The sequence below is a fragment of the Coptis chinensis genome, chromosome 3 (genome assembly GCF_015680905.1).
Source record: "Coptis chinensis isolate HL-2020 chromosome 3, ASM1568090v1, whole genome shotgun sequence".
In the NCBI taxonomy this organism is placed as follows: Eukaryota; Viridiplantae; Streptophyta; class Magnoliopsida; order Ranunculales; family Ranunculaceae; genus Coptis; species Coptis chinensis.
The window spans coordinates 90,120,230-90,140,603 of NC_141458.1; the positions used below are offsets into that span (position 1 = coordinate 90,120,230).

Below are 20,374 nucleotides of genomic sequence, written 5' to 3' on the forward strand. Positions count from 1 at the left end.
TGCATCTGGGACGCATTGCCTTTTCCAGCGCGGGATGCAAATCTTGTAAACTCTGTATCATTTGAACCATAAATCCATTTGAGACATGTGACCCATCGAAGCAATCACCACCACAAGATCTATGCTACGGTATATGACAATGCAATGTTTGATGGAGTATTTGTGGTCGAATTCCTCTTCAATGTCTTTGGCATATAATAAGGCTTCTAAAAAGGTCCATATTTGCAGGCGTTTATCCAATCAATGAGTCCATTGTCTTGGGTTCTTAAATAAGCTTTAAAACAAGTCCAAGTTCATATGTTTATAAACCTTGGGCTTTTTTCATAATAGTTCATGAGCTCCATATGATTTTTTTAATGTTTCAAATAGCTCATTTTTGCCCCTTTAACTCTAATATTTTGCAAAACTCTCTTTCACTTGTAAACTTATAAAACATAACTTACAATCATCATTAGTCCACTAAGAAGGACAAACAAAAGGTATAATCGAGGGTTAAAATACATTTTTTGAGAACTTATCAAGAAACCCAACTCGTGTAACAGGTTGCGTATCCACATTAACTCACCAGTGCCCTGAGCCATAACCCTATACTCGACCTGTGCACTTGACTTTGCCATAACTGTTTGCTTTTTGTTTTTTCATGTAACCAAGTTACCTCCCAGAAAGGTACAATACCCAGTAATAAATCTTCTATCAAAAAATGGCCTGCATAATAAACATATGCATATCCAACAACAGCAAGGTTACCATTTGAGGGATAGACATGTCTACGTCATGGAGAACCATTCAAGTATCGTATAATTAAGGCTGGAAATGGTGCGGGTTTGGGTCGGATTCTCACTTAAAACTCTTTACCATATCTGGTTTTGGGTTGGATTTTGGATATCCATATCCATTAAAAAACACAAAAGAATACACTATTTTAATGATTCTTATATATAAATGTAAGATATAAATTAATTTTAGGCATCAAAATATGAATCTTGTTAAAATGGTTCGGGTTTCCAGCTATTCGGGTTGGATAAATTGGATTCGGATATGGTCAGATTTGGGTTGAAACTCGTACCATTCCCAGCCCTATGCACAATGCGAATAACAGCCTGAAAATGAGAAACTCTAGGCGCATGCATAAACTAAGATATTACACTTACTGCAAAAGAAATATTTGAACGAATGATAGTAGCATGGATTAGTTTTCCTACCAATCGACGATATCCCTCAACATTTGCATACAACTCTCCCACATCTAACTGGAGTTTGTTGTTCGGATCTATAAGAGTCTCCACTAGACGTGCTCATAAATTACCATTCTCACTAGCAAGTCTAGTACATACTTTCGCTGTGAAAGATGAATTTCACCATGATACCTTGTGACTTCAATGCCTAAGAAGTACTTCAACTCTCCAATGTCTTTGGTTTGAAAATTCTTTGAGAGATTAACTTTGAGATGAGCAATGTCTTGTTTGTCAGAACCAGTGTCAACAATATCAGCGACATACACAATTAAGATAACGATGCCTTGCTCGGTCTTCTTGTAAAATATAGAGTGATCATACTCACATCGAGTTATGTCATTAGCCATTACCACTTGACTGGATTTTGTAAACCAAGCTCTAGGAGACTGCTTGAGCCCATACAGAGACTTCTATAAGTGACATACTTTCCCCCCTTGAACAATAAAACTAGGAGGCTACACCATATATATTTCTTCCTGTAGGTCACCGAGCAAAAATGTGTTCTTCACATCTAACTGGTATAGTGGCCAGTTATGATTAACTGCAATAGAGATAACAATACGCACATAATCTAACTTCGTGACATGGGAAAAAGTCTCAAAGGAATCAATACCATATGTCTGAGTGAAACCTTTAGTAACCAATCGAGCTTTTAAATGAGAGACAGTCCCATCTCGGAATTGTGCTTGACTGTGAAAACTCACTTACAATCGACCACTTTCTTCCCAGGGGGAAGATGAGTAAGTACCCAAGTCTGATTATAATACAATGCACTCAACTCCTTTTCCATAGCTTGCTTCCAGCCAGGATGGGATAAAGCATCCCTGTAGTTAGTAAGCACAAATACAGATAACAATGAGGTAGCAAATGCCTTAACAGGCAGTGGTAAATGATCATGTGAAATAAGTTGAGAAATAGAAACTGAGCATACCTACGAGGAATACATGTGCTACTGGGAGGACATTCAACCTTGCTGAGAGTAATAGGAATGTCAAGCTCAGAAAGAGGAGCAGGAAGATCAATAGGAGGGGGCATTTGAGTAGGTTGAGGCAACGACACTTGATCTAGTTGGGCTTCATCTATAGACGTGCACAAATCATATTGTGATTTAGTCATAGGTGCACGCCCATTGTGCGTAAGTTCTGCCCCCTGGAATGTCGACAGTGTTCTCTTCCAGTATTGGAGTTATAGATAGACTAGGAGAATTCACTGCTTCCTCAAAAAGTTCTTTAGATACTTGTCCCTCGAGAGAATAATGTGGTACATCCTTAAAGAAGGTCACATCAATACAAACAAATTTTTTTTTGAAGGTGAGAACTGTAACACTTATAACCCTTCCGTGTACGAGAATACCCAAGAAAGACACACTTAGTAGCACGTGGGTCTAATTTATCATGACAGGTTGAAGATTATTAACAAAACAAAGACACCCGGCTAAAAACCTTAAGAGTAAGTGGAAAAGATGGTTGACTAGGAAAGATGACAAACAAATGAGTTTTTCCACCTAACACTGAAGAAGGCATTCCATTAATCAAATATGTGGTAGTAAGGATTGCCTCTACTCAATAAAAATTTGGAAGATTGCTTTGAAACATTAAACTACGGGCAACTTCAAAAAGAGAACGGTTCTTTCTCTCAGCAACCTCATTTTGTTGTGGTCAACACAAGAGGTTTGATTAGTAATATTGTGTTCATCAAAGAAATGTTTAAACATAGTAGAATCATAATCTTTGGCATTATCACTCCTAAAAACTTTCAACTTTGTAGAGTATTGATTAGTGATTTCGGCATAAATTTTTTGGAAAACAGAAAGACTTAATTGAGAACGATTCTCTATTATATAAATCCAACAAACAAGAGAGAAATAATCAATAAAAGTAATAAAATACTTGGATCCCAAAAGGCCAGTGGTTCCCCAAACATCGGAATAAACTAATTGAAAATTATCACTTGAACAATTGTTTAAATTAGTTTTGTAAGTAGCACGATGAAGTTTAGCTAACTCACAAACTTCACTGTAATGACTGAATATGCACTGGAAGGAATACTAGGAACTAAACAACGTAGACATTTCAGAAGGAGATGACCGAGCCGCCTATGCCATAGAGTAGAAGAGACAAAGACTATAAGGGCCTATTTTTGTTGATGTTGCCCAAAATCATTTTGAAAGTAATAGATGTCGCCTCGCCCATAACCCCCACCAACTAGTTCCTTTGACTACAGATCTTGAAAAACAACATGAGTGGAGGAAAATATGACATTACAATTAAGTAATTGTGTGAGACTATGAACGGATAAGAGATTAAATGAAATTTTTGAACAAGCAAGACAGAGACAATAGACACATGACGAGTTAGTTGAATGGTGCCTCGACCAATTATATTAGTTTTTGCACCATTTGCTAATATAACATATGATGTTTTACTGGTGTAATCAAAATAAAAAACAACTCGGGGTTACTTGTCATATGATCAGAAGTTGTTGAGTCAATGACCCAAGAGTCGGTTCTACTGGTATGAAAACATGTGTTACCTTATTCGGCTAGAGTTGCAGTGGGAGCATTGGACGAACTTGAAGGACTGGCTAGAATAGCGTGTTCTTCTTTATTAAGGTTGCAAGGTCTTCTTACGATAAGAAACTGTAGCATTGTTGGCTTTGGATGGTGATGATTGTCTAAATGCTTCCCAACAAAAATCAAAACCATGATTTGTTTGCCCACAATGATCACATGGGGGCAGTTGCCCATAATGTGGCCACGTCAACAACTAGTTTTGCCACCTCTACTTCCACTACCTCAAGCAAAAGAGAAGTTATTATTGTTGTTTCTTGGATGAACTAATAAGGCTGCACTGTCGGTGCTCTTTGAAGGAGGAGAAATACGATACTAAGCTTCAGATAAAGTTAGGAGTTTTGATTCGGCTTGCACTTGAGTTTTCACATTAGCAAACTCAGGACGTAGACCAGATAGGAATTTAGAGACACGAAATTCTTTCTTTGTTTCTTCAATTGAATGATATATGTAGTCAACAGATAATAAATATTTAATTTTTCCTACTTACTTTGAAGAGAATTATAATACTCAGAAATAGACATATCTCCTTGATTCAGATCAAATATATATTCATACAACTCAAAGATACGAAATGTATTTTGAAATTGAGAATATGATTCTTGTAGATACTTCCAGATTTCCTTAGAAGTCTTAAAAAAACTAACAATATTGCATACATATTTTTTCATAGTATTTCACAGAAAGTTCTTAACCAAGGCATCATCTTTTGTCCAAGTCGTCTTTGAATTGATTTCTCATCTGTGGCAACGGGTGGATTTGTAAGATGTGTTTCCTTATATTTACCAGTAAAGCATACGGTAATTGTTTATGTCCATTGAAGGTAATTGACAACACCCTCCAATTTCACAGAAGTCATACCAACAGAGAAAACAAATGTGTTTCCAAACTCATCGGTCTTTGGAACAACTTGTACTTAAGTCATTATAAAACAAACTTCAATACTAAGAGATATATAATTGTGCGGAAGCGAGACAATGAGTTTGAAAGAAAGCAAGACTCAAGCTTTAAACTTTAAACTTGATTTATTTTTTCATAGGTCTTTTAATGGATCTCTAACTTAATGCTCTGATGATACCATGTTGTGAGATGCTAGGAGAGTCATAACAACATCATAATATCAAGATCAAAGAAAGTGTTAGTGGATGGAATGGAGGATAAAAAGAAGAATGAATGTAGAAAAATTAGGGTTAGAGTCTCTACCCAATATGCATTTATATATATCCACTTGAGTCTAATACATTAGAAAAGATAAAATATTAAACACCGTCCGTTATGACACTCTAACATACTGACACGATAGGCACACGCCTATATATAACCCACACAAAATATAGGCGCCCTATCTACTTCAACAGGCTCCATATAGTGCCACCACACTGCTACGTGTACCTGATCGAAAAAAAAAACACACTGTTACGTATACACATCACTACAAAATATTCTGGAATTGAAAATTGGGCCCATAATGATTTTTACTATGATACTTTACTTGAAGATTAATTATAAAAGAATGTCATTGTCAATCGAATCTATCTTTTTTAATCAATTGAGGATAAATAGTTAGTCCATGATATCGATGCAACTTATTGTCTTCGAAGAGTAAGATGATCTCCTTTTGAGATCTTCGTGCTAATATTTAACAGATTAAACACTACTTAAAGGGCCAAAAAATATCTGGGGCACTTTTAATAACCTTAATTGTTTACTACTTGTAGTATGAAGTCTGTGGAAGTTAGCTGATTGTTAATTAGTAAAGCAGTCTAAAGTTGTAGAATAAGTGGTAAACGTATTATATTCCCAGAAGAAATAAATAAATAATTACTGATTTAGAATAGGTACCATAGCATAGGAACAATGATGCAGCATGATCTATTAGCTGGCGGTGTTAAACGACAATTTGTGACATGACCACAAAATTATGCATAACATTTTATAAGAAAAAAATCTACGTACGCTACAAATAATATAAAGTAAAACGTGTGACGTAGCTAAGGTTGTGGTGTACAAAAAAAAAAGACTGGTTACCCCCTGATAGATTCATATCGAACTATTTATATGGATTTCCTAAATCCCGAAATGTTGCATATATTTACCGACATTGGATACTTTAGTCTCTGAGCCTCTGAGTACCATAAATGGTAAGGCGCTGGCATGTCTCTTTCTAGTCGCTCCATGCCATGGCTGTCTTTTTCGAAAATGTCACACGAAACTTTTAAGAGAGAAATATTGAGACTTTTAACAATTTGACGCAGACCACCAGCTATTTTAAAATGGTACCCACTTGACCTACGCTGTCATAAGTTAATGTCGGACTTTTTGTTTCGTGATGACGTGTCACGACTGTACAGAAGCCGTCATATCATGAACAAGATTGATGTGCCGCTGACACTTATTCGGACCTCCGTACGGATACTACAATTGTTAACTTTCTGCGGCGTTTATGCTATGAGTGTGAGTGTGTGACCGTGTGAGTTATGTCTTCTTAGCATAATAATTAAACATAACAATTAAACGAAAAGCCCAATTAAAAGGATCAAACCCAACAAAATACGATGTATATGAGTATATCTGACTTTGTTGAATTGAAGCCCGAATAAAACTACACAACTTTTTTTTGTATCCTCTTTGGTTAAGAGCATTCCCAATCGGAGGGTCACTTTGGATATCTCTACACTATATGATAGGCAGGTCTTTCGGAAGCCTCCTCAACTTTCGAATAGGCAAATTGCAATATCTCTTTTGTTATTATTTAGTCATTCCTCCTTTTTTTTTTTGTTATTATTTATCCATTCCTCCTTTATGTTTTGCAATCGTAATCAAACATTGATGTTCTCTTGCAATCGAAATCAAATACTAATTCCTCAATGTCCAACTCCACACCAACTCCACACCCTTTATGTCTTGCCATCGAAATCAAACACTGGTGTTCTCTTGCAATCGAAATCAAACACCAATTCCTCAATGTATATATATATATATATATATATATATATATTATTTGAGAGGTATACAGTTTTTTTGAAGCAGTATCAAGAGTGGGTTGCTGGCGAATAATGATAGATTGGAGAAAGAGTCATATAAGGTTAGAATTTTATTATATTATTATTATTATTATTAAAGTTTGATGCGTATTATTTACTATAAAACATAAGGTATGATTAGAATTTGTCAACAGAATGACTCATGTTCTTGATATAACACAATATTAACTAGGAAGTAGGACTTGGATTTTAAATATGTTACTCTAAATTCTAAATATTCGAGGATTTCGTTCAAGTATGTGTGATCGATCAGTATGTTAATGTTGCGATACCATATTTGAATATAGAAACAGAATCAGGAACAATGACAAGCCCAACATTTGTTTTAGGAGAGTTGTCCTCTGCCTCGCCAGATATACCAATTGACTCCATGTCTCTGTCAGAATTTTGGTTTGTCTGAGCAGCAACTTGCAGCTTTTCCATCAGCCATTCAAATTCAGAATGATCTGCAAGAAAAGAAAAGATAACAATAATGTATACATAAAACAATAAGTTTCAAGCATGCTAATTCCTAGGAAGATATCCACAGATAAACCACTCACTAAATTCTGCTTACTTTGTTTTCTTCATACAAAGCCCCATAGTGATGTACAAACAAGTGTGTTTATGTCCCCGAGTAAAGGAGTATCAATGTCAACCATAGTCGTAATGCCAAGGCTTAGTTTGCAATGAACTAAGCTTTGACATTACATTATGCTTTACAAGTAAAACCATTCTTTACTGAGTCGACCTGCAATTGGTTAAATGAACTATACTCTTCAGAAGGCAATTTCTTGATTTGGGTGCAACTGCCTATGGTATGACTCATCTTCAGATGCAGGCCCAACCACCTCTGAAAATGTATGCAACACCTGCCTTATGGAGCTAAAAGAAATGGAGATAATAGCATTGCTCCTGCAAGCAGTGTCACTGGCTCCACTATGCGGGAAGGGGCTCACGCTCAAAGCTGAAAGTATAGTGTCTTTAACCAACATTTTCTGGGGTTAGAACTATTCCATAGACTATTTTAGGAAATCATTTTGTGGTCATAGAGTGATGGGCATGGTGCTGACCATAGACTAAGCAAGATTAGCACCAATCTTTTTATGGGATGCATGTATTTTAAAAGGATCAGAACAAGGCATTGTTAGTAGTTGAAAAAATAATCATGTTTATTCTTTTAATGGGTTCATATAATAGCAGAACAATCTATGTTGGCAAAACCCTATGGTAGACCTAAATCTTGCATCTAGGACAAAACTATATACTGAGTGGTATGCTTCTCAGATGATTCAATTCAGTGAAACGAACACTTTTGTTTTTTTTATCGTGCTCAAATATTTTTTATTTCTAGAAATTTTGTGTTTTATTTATTTTCAAAGTGGCAATTTGTAGTTATTATGGAGATGTTGTTTGATTTGTCTATCACATATTTGTTCTCTATCCATTGCCGCGGAAGGATACTTATCTTCTACTTCTTCTCTGTGCATCATGCTCTGAGTGTTGCTGCTTGACTTCCCGAGCATTGTATCATTACTTAAGTCATTTCTTTTCTTATCTTTTTTGTTGAGGGAAGCTGAGAGGGCTGCGACTCTTCTGTTTTAGGCACTTCTGTTTGAGGGGTTCGCCTTTGCCTCAGACAAAAGAACAACGGATTGAGCAGGACAGGACAACCGGGAAGGGATGCCTGACATAGATATTGATTTGAACAAAGGAACTGAAACCGGTACCGTAAACCAAACAAGAGATGGAATTCCAGATAGATGACCGACCTAGCTAGGAAGTAGAGCTAACCTAAGTAGGAAAAGATGTTTACTTACAGAAGGGACCGGTGAGGGAGTGGGAAGAAAAAAGAGGGAATGGTATAGAGAATATGGAAACATATAGGAATTAGGAAGCATATGGGAATGCCACAACAGAGATCAACTAGAGCTTATGCCTTGCGAATGAGTGTCATAGTAGTGTACAAGTATGCAAACCGTGCTATGCATCGAGGTTTTTTTTTTCCTGAAGTCTTGAAACCCGTCATTCGAGATCAATAATTAGCATGGTTTCTTTGGATTCTAATTGTAATTACATAGGGGAGGCTCATCTAATTTAAATATATATATATAACTAGAACATCATTCCTTTTGGTATTAAAGAGCGTTGTCTTATCTAAAAACGATTGTGAACCAGAGTTATTTCAGACAATTATCTATGAATCCATTTAGAAATCTGACAATAAAATGGATTGTTGTGTTGCATTGAGGCAAAATGGGCTTTTCCTAAAGTTTGCAGTTGGATCCTGAATTTACCTTAACCTTATAGCTTCTAAGCTATCTGAATCAATCTTTTAAATTGCATGACTAGGGGGATATTCTGTGTTATGTAGTGACACTTCAGGTCAATAGTCCCATGGAAAAGAAGCTTTAGTCCGAATTAAATCTCAATCCTCCAGCCCAAACATATACCATGGGACAGGGTAGCGTATATAATAATTGCTCACTTGAAGATAAGTGACCTGGTCTTACAGAGCATATACATATATCATATATATACATGAAGCTATTAAGCATCAACTTAGAATGATCCGTGAGCAAAATTTTCTTAAAATACCACGTGTGCACCGACTACTTTTGAAAAAGCAGTTCGAAGCTCGGTTCGCATACTAGTAACTTAGTGGAAGTGACTCCCTTGAGCGAAAAATAGTTTCTCAATGAAAATGTCACTTTGGATGTAACTTCAAATAATATAACAATAGATGTAGCTAAAGGTACATCTAAAGTTACACTGTTGTCAGGGACGGATCCAGCATTTTAACTCTTTCCAGGCTAAATAATGATAGCCAGAATCTTAAACAAAGAAAAATAATAGACACATTCCAAAGAAACAACTGAAACACAAGAATTCATAAGTAGCCAAATATATATACTAATTCATCAAAATATCTGGTCAAGTTCGACTACAAATCTATTTAAAAAGCAAAACTACATAAACGGTATTTTACGGGTTTTGCAGGCGTCAAAATCATCTATTACCAAATCTAGATCAATATTATTAGCAAAATCTCTTTCAATGTATATGACCATTGAATCTGTAAGAAACTCATCATCCATGCATCTTGTTTCGCAGTTGTGTTTTGATAGGTTTCAAGGCTGGGAACACCCTTTCTGTAGTTGCTATAGATATGGGAAGAGTAAGTACAATATAAACCAATCTACCAATCAAGTAGTAGGACTTTGACTTTCCAGTTTCAACTAATCTTCTACACAACTTAGACATTGTGGACATATTATAGAAAACCGAATTACAACAAACATCAATCTCATAATGCTGCAACTGAGTTCTCAATATAAGTATCTCTTGATCACTGAAATCTCGAAAGTAAAATCTCTCAGCAAGACTGCAAATATTATCAATCCTAAATGATTTGAAAGCATCTTTAGCGGTCAAAGCAAAGCGAAGAGTAAAAATCTCTATTATTTCCTCAATGAATCTACTTTTCAACTCCATTAATTGAAAATCTATGGCATTGTTATATATATATCAACGTGATACCAATGCTCAAACGTTATGCAATTATGTTGTTAACAAGAACGATCCGTGCCCATCGTATAACGTGCATCCATATCAGGCATATCAATGCTATTCTTCTTGCAAAACAAGTCAACTTCACAAAAAAAAGTGCTCCAACCATCGTCTCTCAGGTTTGAAGGAGTACATTTGTGGTGGAGACTAGATGCATAGCGTTAATAATGTCTTGAGGTTGATCTTGAAGAGCTTTGCAAAGTATGTCAGTGATTCCTTTAGTCTTACGTAGCCAATGTAACATGAAAACAAACTCAAATGATCTAAGTGCAATAGGAGCACCCTTAGCTTCCTCCCGATAAGAATTAGTTGATCCGTTTTTTGTGTTGTTCTCAAGAACACGAGAAAGTGCACTAAATGAAACTATCAAACTCTTTTACAGATAGAAAACTAGATTTTGGACCCGGGCATACGCCCGGGATTCATTAAATATTTAGTGTGCTGAAAAGGCTTTATAAAATGTCTCACACAAATTTTCGAATCAGAATATATTTTTATTGAAAATAAATCGAAATATGTTAATGAGCAGCGATTATGGTGCATAAGTACTTAGAAACTAAAAGATCAAATTGAGATAGCATCTTCACTTTATGGTTTATGATATTAATCAATAATTTTCAAATAAAATTATCTTAAACTCGATCTAGCTTGTATAATAGTTTTTTTAGATTTATGGTGATTTAGCAGCAAATTTTCGAATCAAAATATATTTTTATTGAAAATAAACCGAAATACGTTAATGAGCAACGATTATGGTGCATAAGTACTTGGAAACTAAGGGATCAAATTGAGATAGTCGAGCAGCGATTATGGTGTATAAGTATTTGGAAACTAAGGGATCAAATTAAGATAGCCTCTTCACTTTGTGGTTTAGGATATTAATCCGTAATTTTCAAATTGAATTATCTTAAACTCGATCTAGCTTGTATAATAGTTTTATTAGATTTATGGTGATTTAACGGTAAATCATCACCGCTCAGCTTACGTACTAATGTGTACAAATTACTAAAACAGATTAATTGTTTCCATATCCTCAAAGAATACACTACTCCCACTTGAAAAGATTTATCACATGAACGTGTCCTACGAACAGGTGCCGTTATATTAAATTATTCTAAAAAATATTAGCAACTATGCATAGCTATGAGATATGAAAATTATATTAATTACTCAATTAAATTTCTTGCACCACTCTCTATAAAAATGAAGCATCAAACCTTGATAAAACTCATCGACTTCTTTTCATTGTTAGTTTTAACAATAGAAGTTTGATTGAAGTTTTTTTAGAATGTCCAATTTGGTGAAGATAATATTGAAGCTACTTGAATAGCAAGGCATTCCCAATCACAATAAAAGAAGTATGATAAACACTACTTAAAATGCAAAACTATATTTGTCGAGACATTTATTCTCCCTACATATAATACAAATATATTTTAGGGTTATTAGTTGAATGCATTTGCATCAAGTTTATGATTTTTCATTAATTATTCTTTGAGGTTAGTTTAATGTAGTACGTTGCATCCAGTTTTCAAATTCTCATTAATTATTCTTTGAGGTTAGTTCAATGCAGTTGCATCAAGTTTCCGATTTCCCATCAATTATTATTTAAGGTTAGTTCAGTGCAATTGCATCCATTTTATGATATCCCGTTACTTATTCATTAAGGTTAATTCAGTACAGTTGCATCCAGTTTTTGATGTTTCGTTGATTAGTATTTGAGATTAGTTTATTGCATTTGCATCCAGGTTCTAATCTCTCGTTAATTACTCTTTGAGGTTAGTTCAATACATCTGCATCCAGTTTCTGATTTCATGTTAATTGTTTTTCTAGGTTAGTTCGATAGTTTACAATTTCTATACAGTTTGCATACATGTAAGAGTCTGTTTTTTTAAACTCACTTTCATTTTGGGTTCCTAATTACTCGTAATTACTCATGTGAGAAGGCTAAAAAAGCGGATATTTATGCTTTGAGGTCAGTGCGATGTAGTTACATTCGACTTCCGATTTCCAGTTAACTATTTTTTTAGGATATTTCAATGCATTTGCATCCAATTTCTGATTTCCCATTAGTTAATATCTTATTTTAGTTTAATGCAGTTGCATCTAGTTTTTGGTTTTCTGTTAATTATTCTTTGAGGTTAGTTTAATGCAGTTGCATCTAGTTTTTGGTTTTCTGTTAATTATTCTTTGAGGTTAGTTCAATGCAGTTGCATCCAATTTCCGAATTTATGTTAATTGTTATTTGAGGTTAGTTCAATGCATTTGCATCAAGTTTTTGATTTCCCGTTAATTATTTTTTGAGGTTAGTTAAATGCAGTTACATCAAATTTATAATTTTTCGATAATTATTCATTTATGTTAGTTCAGTGTAGTTTCATCCATTTTTCAGTGTTTCGTTAATTAGTCTTTGAGATTAGTTCATTGCATTTGGATCCAGTTTTCGATTTCCCGTTAATAACTCTTTAAGGTTAGTTCAATACATCTGCATCTAGTCTCTGATTATTTATGCTTTGAGGTTAGTTCGATGCAATTATATCTGGTTTCTGATTTCCCGTTAATTATTTTTTGAGATTATTTCAATGCATTTGCATTTAGTTTTCGATTTCCCACCAATTATTCTATGAGGTTAGTTTAATGCAGTTGCATTCGGTTTTTTATTTTATGTTAATTATTTTTTGAGTTTAGTTCAATGTATTTGCATCCAGTTTCGATTTCTCGCCCATTAATTATTATCGAGGTTTGTTTGATGTATTTGCATACCGTTTCCGATTTCCCGTTAAATATTTTTCAAGGATTTGCATACAATTTCTAATTTCCCTTTAGTTATTATCTGACGTTAGTTTAATGCAATTGCACCCAGTTTTCAATTTCTAGTTAATTACTTTTTTAGTTTAGTTTATTGCATTTGCATAAAGTTTCCAATTTCCCGTTAATTACTCTTTGAGCTCAGTTATGCATTTGAATCCAATTTCCGATTTTCTTTTAATTATCCAATGTGGTGTATAATACAAACTTCTACTGATCCATCTGTAGTGTCCTTGCAAACATGACATAAAAAGTAAATTATGTTTGATTTACTATGTGGGATCATTGAAGATTATCCAGTTCCCGATTTCCCATTAATTATTCTTTAAATTATGCATGACTTACTATGTAGAATCTTCAAAGATTATCTACGAACGGGTGTTGTTATATTAATTATTTTGAAAAATATTTGCAAATATGCAAAACTATTATATATTAATATTATATTGATCACTTAACCAAATTTCTTATAACGTGAAAACCTCATTCTCCATTAAAAAAAATAACTCATGTACCTTTAATAAAACCCTTCAACTTCATTTTGTTGTTTAATAATAAAAGTTTGATTGAAGTTTTGTGAGATTGCCTAATAAGGTGAAGTTAATATATATTGTAGCTACTTGAATAGCAAAGAGTTCCCAATCATACGGAAAGAGATAAGGTAAACATCATTTTAAATGCAAAACTATATTTATCGAGACATTCCCACAACATATAACCCAACTATGTTTTGAGGTTAGTTCAATGCATTTGCATCTAGTTTCTTATTTCCTGTTATTTATATTTTGAGGTTAGTTCAATACAGTTGCATCCAATTTCTAATTCTCGTTATTTATTTTTTGAGATCAGTTCAATGCAGTTGCATCCAGTTTCTGATTTCTCGTTAATTATTCTTTTCGATTAGTTCAATACATTTGCATCCAATTTCCAATTCCCTATTAATTGTTCTTTGAGGTCAGTTCAATGCATTTGCATCCAGTTTCTGATTTCTCATTAATTATTCTGTGAGATTAGTTTAATGCATTTGCATCCAGTTTATGATTTCTCGTTTATTATTTGATAAAGTTATATTTGCATCTAGTTTCCGATTTCTCATTAATTATTGTTTGAGATTAGTTCAATGAATTTGCATTCAGTTTCCTATTTTCTATTAATTATTTCTTGAGGTTAGTTCAATGCATTTGCATCCATTTTATTTTTTGAGATTAGTTCAGTGCAGTTCCATCCGGTTTCCGATTTCCCATTAATTATTTTTTAATATTAGTTCCACGCATTTGCATCATGTTTCCAATTAATAATTAATTTTTCTTTTATGTTAATTCAATGCAGTTGCATCTAGTTTCTGATTTCCTATTAATTTAATCTTTGAGGGTTAGCTCAATGCATTTGCATCCAGTTTCCGATTTGCCGACAATTATTTTTTTATGTTAGTTTGATGTATTTGCATCAAAGTTTTGATTTTCCGTTAATTATTCTTTGAGGTTAGTTTAATACAGTTGTATCCATATATATTCCAATTTTCTATTAATTACTCTTTAAGATTAGTTTAATGTTTGTATTTGTATCCAGTTTCTGATTTTCCGTTAAATATTATTTGAGGTTAATTCGATACATTTGCATCTAGTTTTCGGTTCCCCATTAATTTTTTTTTTACGTTAGTTTCATTCAGTATTATATATATTTTAAAATATTTGTCATTATTGCTTTGCCGTTTTTTTTTTTTTTTTTTTTTTTTTTTTTTTTTTTTTTTTTTTCATTTTATATTATATATTTTGTGATGTTATTTTTTGTATAATTGTTTTTAACTATGTTTTGAGGCCGTGTTAAGGATATATTCGAAATAAGTCGGTGTTTTATCATAGACATTAAAATTGTATGATTTGTAGTAGGGAATTAGTTTATACAAATTACATATTTTTTAGCAATTTTTTTTATTTGTTCAAATATATAAGAATTGGAACACTAAAAGTGTTTGATTCGTAATAGAAAATTACCTTTTACAAATCACCTATTTTTTAGCAATTTTTTTTATTTGATCAAATATGTAAGAATTGGAAATACACTCAAACTCTCCAAATATAATAATTAGAAATACACTCAAACTCTCCTAAGAGGTTCTATGTATGTGAGATTGTAGGCTATTAGAAAATACTATCTTTCATATTAGAGTGTCACATAGGAGAGAGAAAACTAACTCTCTCATATTAGAGTGCCACATAGGAAAGAGAAAATCCTCAATTAGAGGTCTCTACTTTAGTATATAGATAGTAGATTACTTTTTAAGATTAATTTAATACTTGCATTTGCATCCAGGTTTCGATTTTCTGTTAAATATTATTTGAGGTTATAGTTTGATGCATTTGCATCCAGCTTTCGGTTCCCCATTAATTGTTTTTTTACATTAGTTTCATTCAGTATTATATATTTTTTAAAATATTTGTCATTATTGTTTTGCCGTTATTTTTTTTTTTAAATTTTCCATTATATATTTTGTGATGTTATTTTTTGTATAATTGTTTTTAACTATGTGGCAGTGTTAAGGATATATTCGAAATAAGTCGGTGCTTATTAAAATTGTATGATTTGTAATAGAGAATTAGTTTCTACAAATCACATATTTTTAGCAATTTTTTTTATTTGATCAAATATATAAGAATTGGAACACTAAAAATATTTGATTCGTAATAGGAAATTACCTTTTATAAATCACCTATTTTTTAGCAATTTTGTTTATCTGATCAAATATGTAAGAAGCTGTAATACACTTCAACTCTCCAAATATAAGAATTAGAAATACACTCAAACTCTTCAAAGAGATTCTATGTACGTAGGCTATTAGAAAAGATTATCTTTCATATTAGAGTTTCACATAAGAGAAAAAAAAAACTAACTCTCATATTAGAGTGCCACATAGGAGAGAGAAAATCCTCTATTAGAGGTCTCTGCTTTAGTATATAGATAGTAGATGGGAGCTCCAATGAGTAGACCCAACTCTCTGCAATGTCATAATCTTATCTCCCCCCCTTCGTGTCTCCAGTTCATCACAATCAATCAATTTTTGAATTTCTTTGACTTGAACAACTTGTAACTTAGCTTGGCACTTAAGAGAAGCCTTAAAATAATTGACAATTGTGCCTAACTTCGAAAAAAATAACCAAATATCTTATATATTTTTAGCAGTTGCAACCAATGCTAATTGTAAACGATGAGCGAAACAATGCATGTAATACGCACTAGAGCACTCCCTAAGAAATAAAGCTTGCAATCCATTCCAAGCACCCCGCATGTTGCTAGTACCATCATACCCTTGACCCCTCATATTATCAACAAAGAGATTGTTCCGAACAAGAATATCACATATTTCATTCTTGAGAGTTTGTGAACAAGTGTCATCAATGCAGACAACATCTAAAAACCGTTCACGTACAAAACCATCATAATCGGCAAATCTTAATACAAGAGTCATTTGTTCTTTATTTGAAACATCTTGTGATTCATCAACAAGAATACAAAAGTTAGCATCTCCAACTTTCATGCGAATCTTACCCCTCACATGATCACTAATAATATTCAAAAACTCTTTTTGAATATTCAGAGAAGTATATGTAGCTTTTTCGGAAGCATTATCTAAAACACGATCAATTTTAGAATCCAATTCATCTAAGAACTCAATAAATTCAAGAAAGTTTCCATGATTACTTGACTTGATTGATTCATCATGTCCTCTAAGTGCACAATCTTGTAATACAAGCCATTGAAGAGTCCGTAAAATAGTTTTCAACATAAACCTATTATTCACTACCTCCTGTTTGTATTGGGCATTTAAAAGATTAATTATCAATATGCCGAGATGAATTCACTAGATCCTCACAAACAGTTACAGTAGACATATGAGCGGAACAATGGAATTTAACATGTTGCAAAAATTCACATTTAACTCCACAATGAACTCTCTTCCAAAATTAGAATACTAGAACTAAAGACAAAACAAATAAAACAGAAAACACTATCTTTTTTTTTTCAGAATATTCTAGCAAAGGAAAATCATCAAACAATGACTATTAAAATACCGGTTTTGTTTTCCATCAATGGTGGGCGGATATTTGTCAAGTCTAGAATGAAGTGGCCCTAATGTGACATAAGCTCATCGGATCTCATCACGCTGATTAATAGGATATTTACTTATTTCACAGTGTAACCCCGGATCACGTATCAAAGAATTATTAACACCGGTTTTGCTAGATTCAATCTCTTGAGAGTTGGGACAAACTTGTCTAATGGGTTCAATCTCTTGATGATTGGGACAAAGTTGTTCAATGGGCTCAACTTTTTGGAGCTTTGAATGCCTTGATCATCCTTTTCAATAGTTCTAGCAACATTGGATGTCTCGGTTTATTTTGGTTTAAAGAATGAATTTATCTTTCGCACTCCCTTTGGCATTTTAGACGTCTGAAACATTAAAATAAAAAACAAATTAAAGGAAAAGAAAAACCAATTAACCATCAACATTTCATATTTTAAAAAACAAAGGAAAAAAAAAACATATTTAATAAATTACCCGAGGAGAATGAATAGTAGAATGAGTGAAGAACGTGGATTAGAATTAGGCAATTAGAGTTGTTAGTGAGGAATGAAGAATCAAGACTTCCAGCAAGCGATATCGCCGGGTTGTTCTTTAGTATGTTTATCGTTTGTATTTCTATTCAAGAGATATCGCCGGGTTCTTTTGTTTATTGCTGGGTTGTTAGATTTCAAGAGAAACTTTTGGGCAATTGGGTTGGGCTTTAGATTTAGATACATACTAATTTTTGTGAAGACTTGCCGTAATCTAATATTCCATCCTCGTTTGTTTTTGTTCATTTCAATCTAGTCAATGTTTTAGGTGTTTTCGATATTTTTGGGTGTTCGACTCGATAAACATATTCGCAATGTAAAGCTTGGCTCGCTAAAAACTCAGCTCGGGCTCGTTCATTTAATATATGAGCTAAGCTTGAACTTATTTCAAAACTCACTTAATAAACATAAACGAACTTAGCTTGAGTATAATAAAACTCGGCTTGATTAGCTCAAATTCGACGACACAGTTACTTGTACAAAACAAAGCAACGTAACCGAGGGCAACTTATCCAACGCCTATATGGTTTGCATTACCACGTGTGCACCTAATTTCCTAAAGGAAAATTATATGTAGCAATTTCCAGGATTTCGATCAGCTGTTAAAGGAACTTTTAGAATATGAAGGATATTTCTCTTTTGCATGGTGTTATACTTTGGAACATTTAACATTTCAACTCAAACAAACAAATTGGCAAGAAGTGCATCTGATCAAAGAATTCTTTTATACATTGTGTTATATATAGAAGGCGTTTACAATTCTTTTACCGACGTGACGTGGGACGAACTATATCAAACACATTGTTGCAATGTGGCATTGGTCATACCTTACAGTATCAAAATAAAAGAACCAAGTTGTCTTGCCTGCCAGTGAACTTTTCATTGATTTTAATAATCTTTAAGCATTTCCAATGTACAATAAAAGAAGCGACGAAGACCACCAGATAAAAAGTCGAAAAAAATGAAAAGAGAAAGTCTATGATCTGCTTTTCACTCCCATAGTTGTAATCTAGATTGCTTTAGAACACTGTTTCTGCACTGTATATATAACATTTTTCGCGTTTATCGATCTTTTAAGAATATCACTTTTTCCCTGACAAATATGAATTCTCGTCAATGGATCCGTTTAGACATTTCCTGTACAATTTCACCTTTTGACTTCTATATATATAGTAAAATATCGTCCAAGTTGGAGACGGGAAGGGATGACAAAATTAGCTAATGATGAACAGTAATTAGGTCGGCAAATTAAACTATAATAATAATAATAACATATGTATAGTTTTAGGTTGCATGTGTAAATCAGGAGACCCCATGAATCTGAAGACAGGAACGTTTTGCGATATATTTTAAAATGTTTGAGAAACGAAACCTCTAAATATATGACCCTACCTGCGTCCCTACCGTACCGCATTGTATTTTTAAAGTTTATTAATCGGTTACATAATTGAATAATTGATCCAGAAGCTCTTCTTGCTTTATTTTTACTAGCATGATGCATTTTTACTAGCATGATGCATGTGCTCTGCACATGATGTTTAGTAGTTGATATGTGGTGTGGAAAAAGTGTGTTGAGTCTAAATGACATAATTGTCTTTATTATTATTACAAATTTACTTTAATATTTTGATGGGATATTTTGTAATTTAATCAAATGGATATGGACAGTTCCGTCCAAATAAAATGGTTGAAGAGACCAAGAGTTATCTAAAAAAATATTAAAGTACTGTTGCGGGACTGTAGATAACAACCGCATTCTTTAAAGTATTTTAGATTATTTATTACTATTATTATTTTTTACTCAACTCGTTTAAGTTTTGTTTTGTTTTGTTTTTTTTTTTAATTTTTTTACATTTATATATTGTATAGCTTATAATAATCAATTACATGCATGTAATACACATTCGACCATGGCCTAGAGAAGTAGAGCCAATTATTTACCACCCACCAATGCCACCATCCACCATATTATGCGTATATTTTGTTGACATCGTAGCGTTTCTTCATTACCTATATATATATGATCGACCTCATCAACTCAGCTATATACACGTAGAATATAGAGCATCAAAAAAGAAAATATACATAGATTATTGGGTATGTTCTGTGGGTGGTTTTTGTTTTGTTATGTCATAAGCCGTGATTCTGCTACCCTGGCTTTGTTTATGAAATGTAATCTCCTGGTTTTGGTGGGAAACTCCATCACCAGACCAGTGATGTGGTGCTTTATGTACTTTGTATCTTTCCCTTTTTCTTAATAAAGTTTTACTTGTAAAAAAGAAGATTATAGGGCGTCTACATGCTTCGAATAAATTCCAATATGGGGACGTCTAAAGGCTTGACCGCTTGAGCTGGATGAATGTTGTCTCAAGATGGACAGACAATAACTTCTGATGTATATGTGACCTATGAAGTTGGTTGGGGTTGAAATGATAGTACTTGATACACCCATTAGGTATGAGCACCACGTGTTAATAGTCTCCCACTCGATCTCCATACATTTCTTTTAGAGATATATAGCTTTTTTTTTTTGCGATAAATAAATTTTGGAGATA

At 33.3% G+C, this 20,374-nt stretch overlaps 1 protein-coding gene across 1 annotated transcript; it reads right to left on the reverse strand.

Moving 5' to 3' along the window:
• Positions 1-16,368: 16,368 nt before the first annotated feature.
• On the reverse strand, positions 16,369-16,989 carry LOC147511551 (uncharacterized). Its single transcript, XM_086598500.1, has one exon. The coding sequence runs from the start codon at positions 16,987-16,989 to the stop codon at positions 16,369-16,371; it is 621 nt and encodes a 206-aa protein (XP_086454626.1).
• Between the last annotated feature and the right edge of the window lie 3,385 nt (positions 16,990-20,374).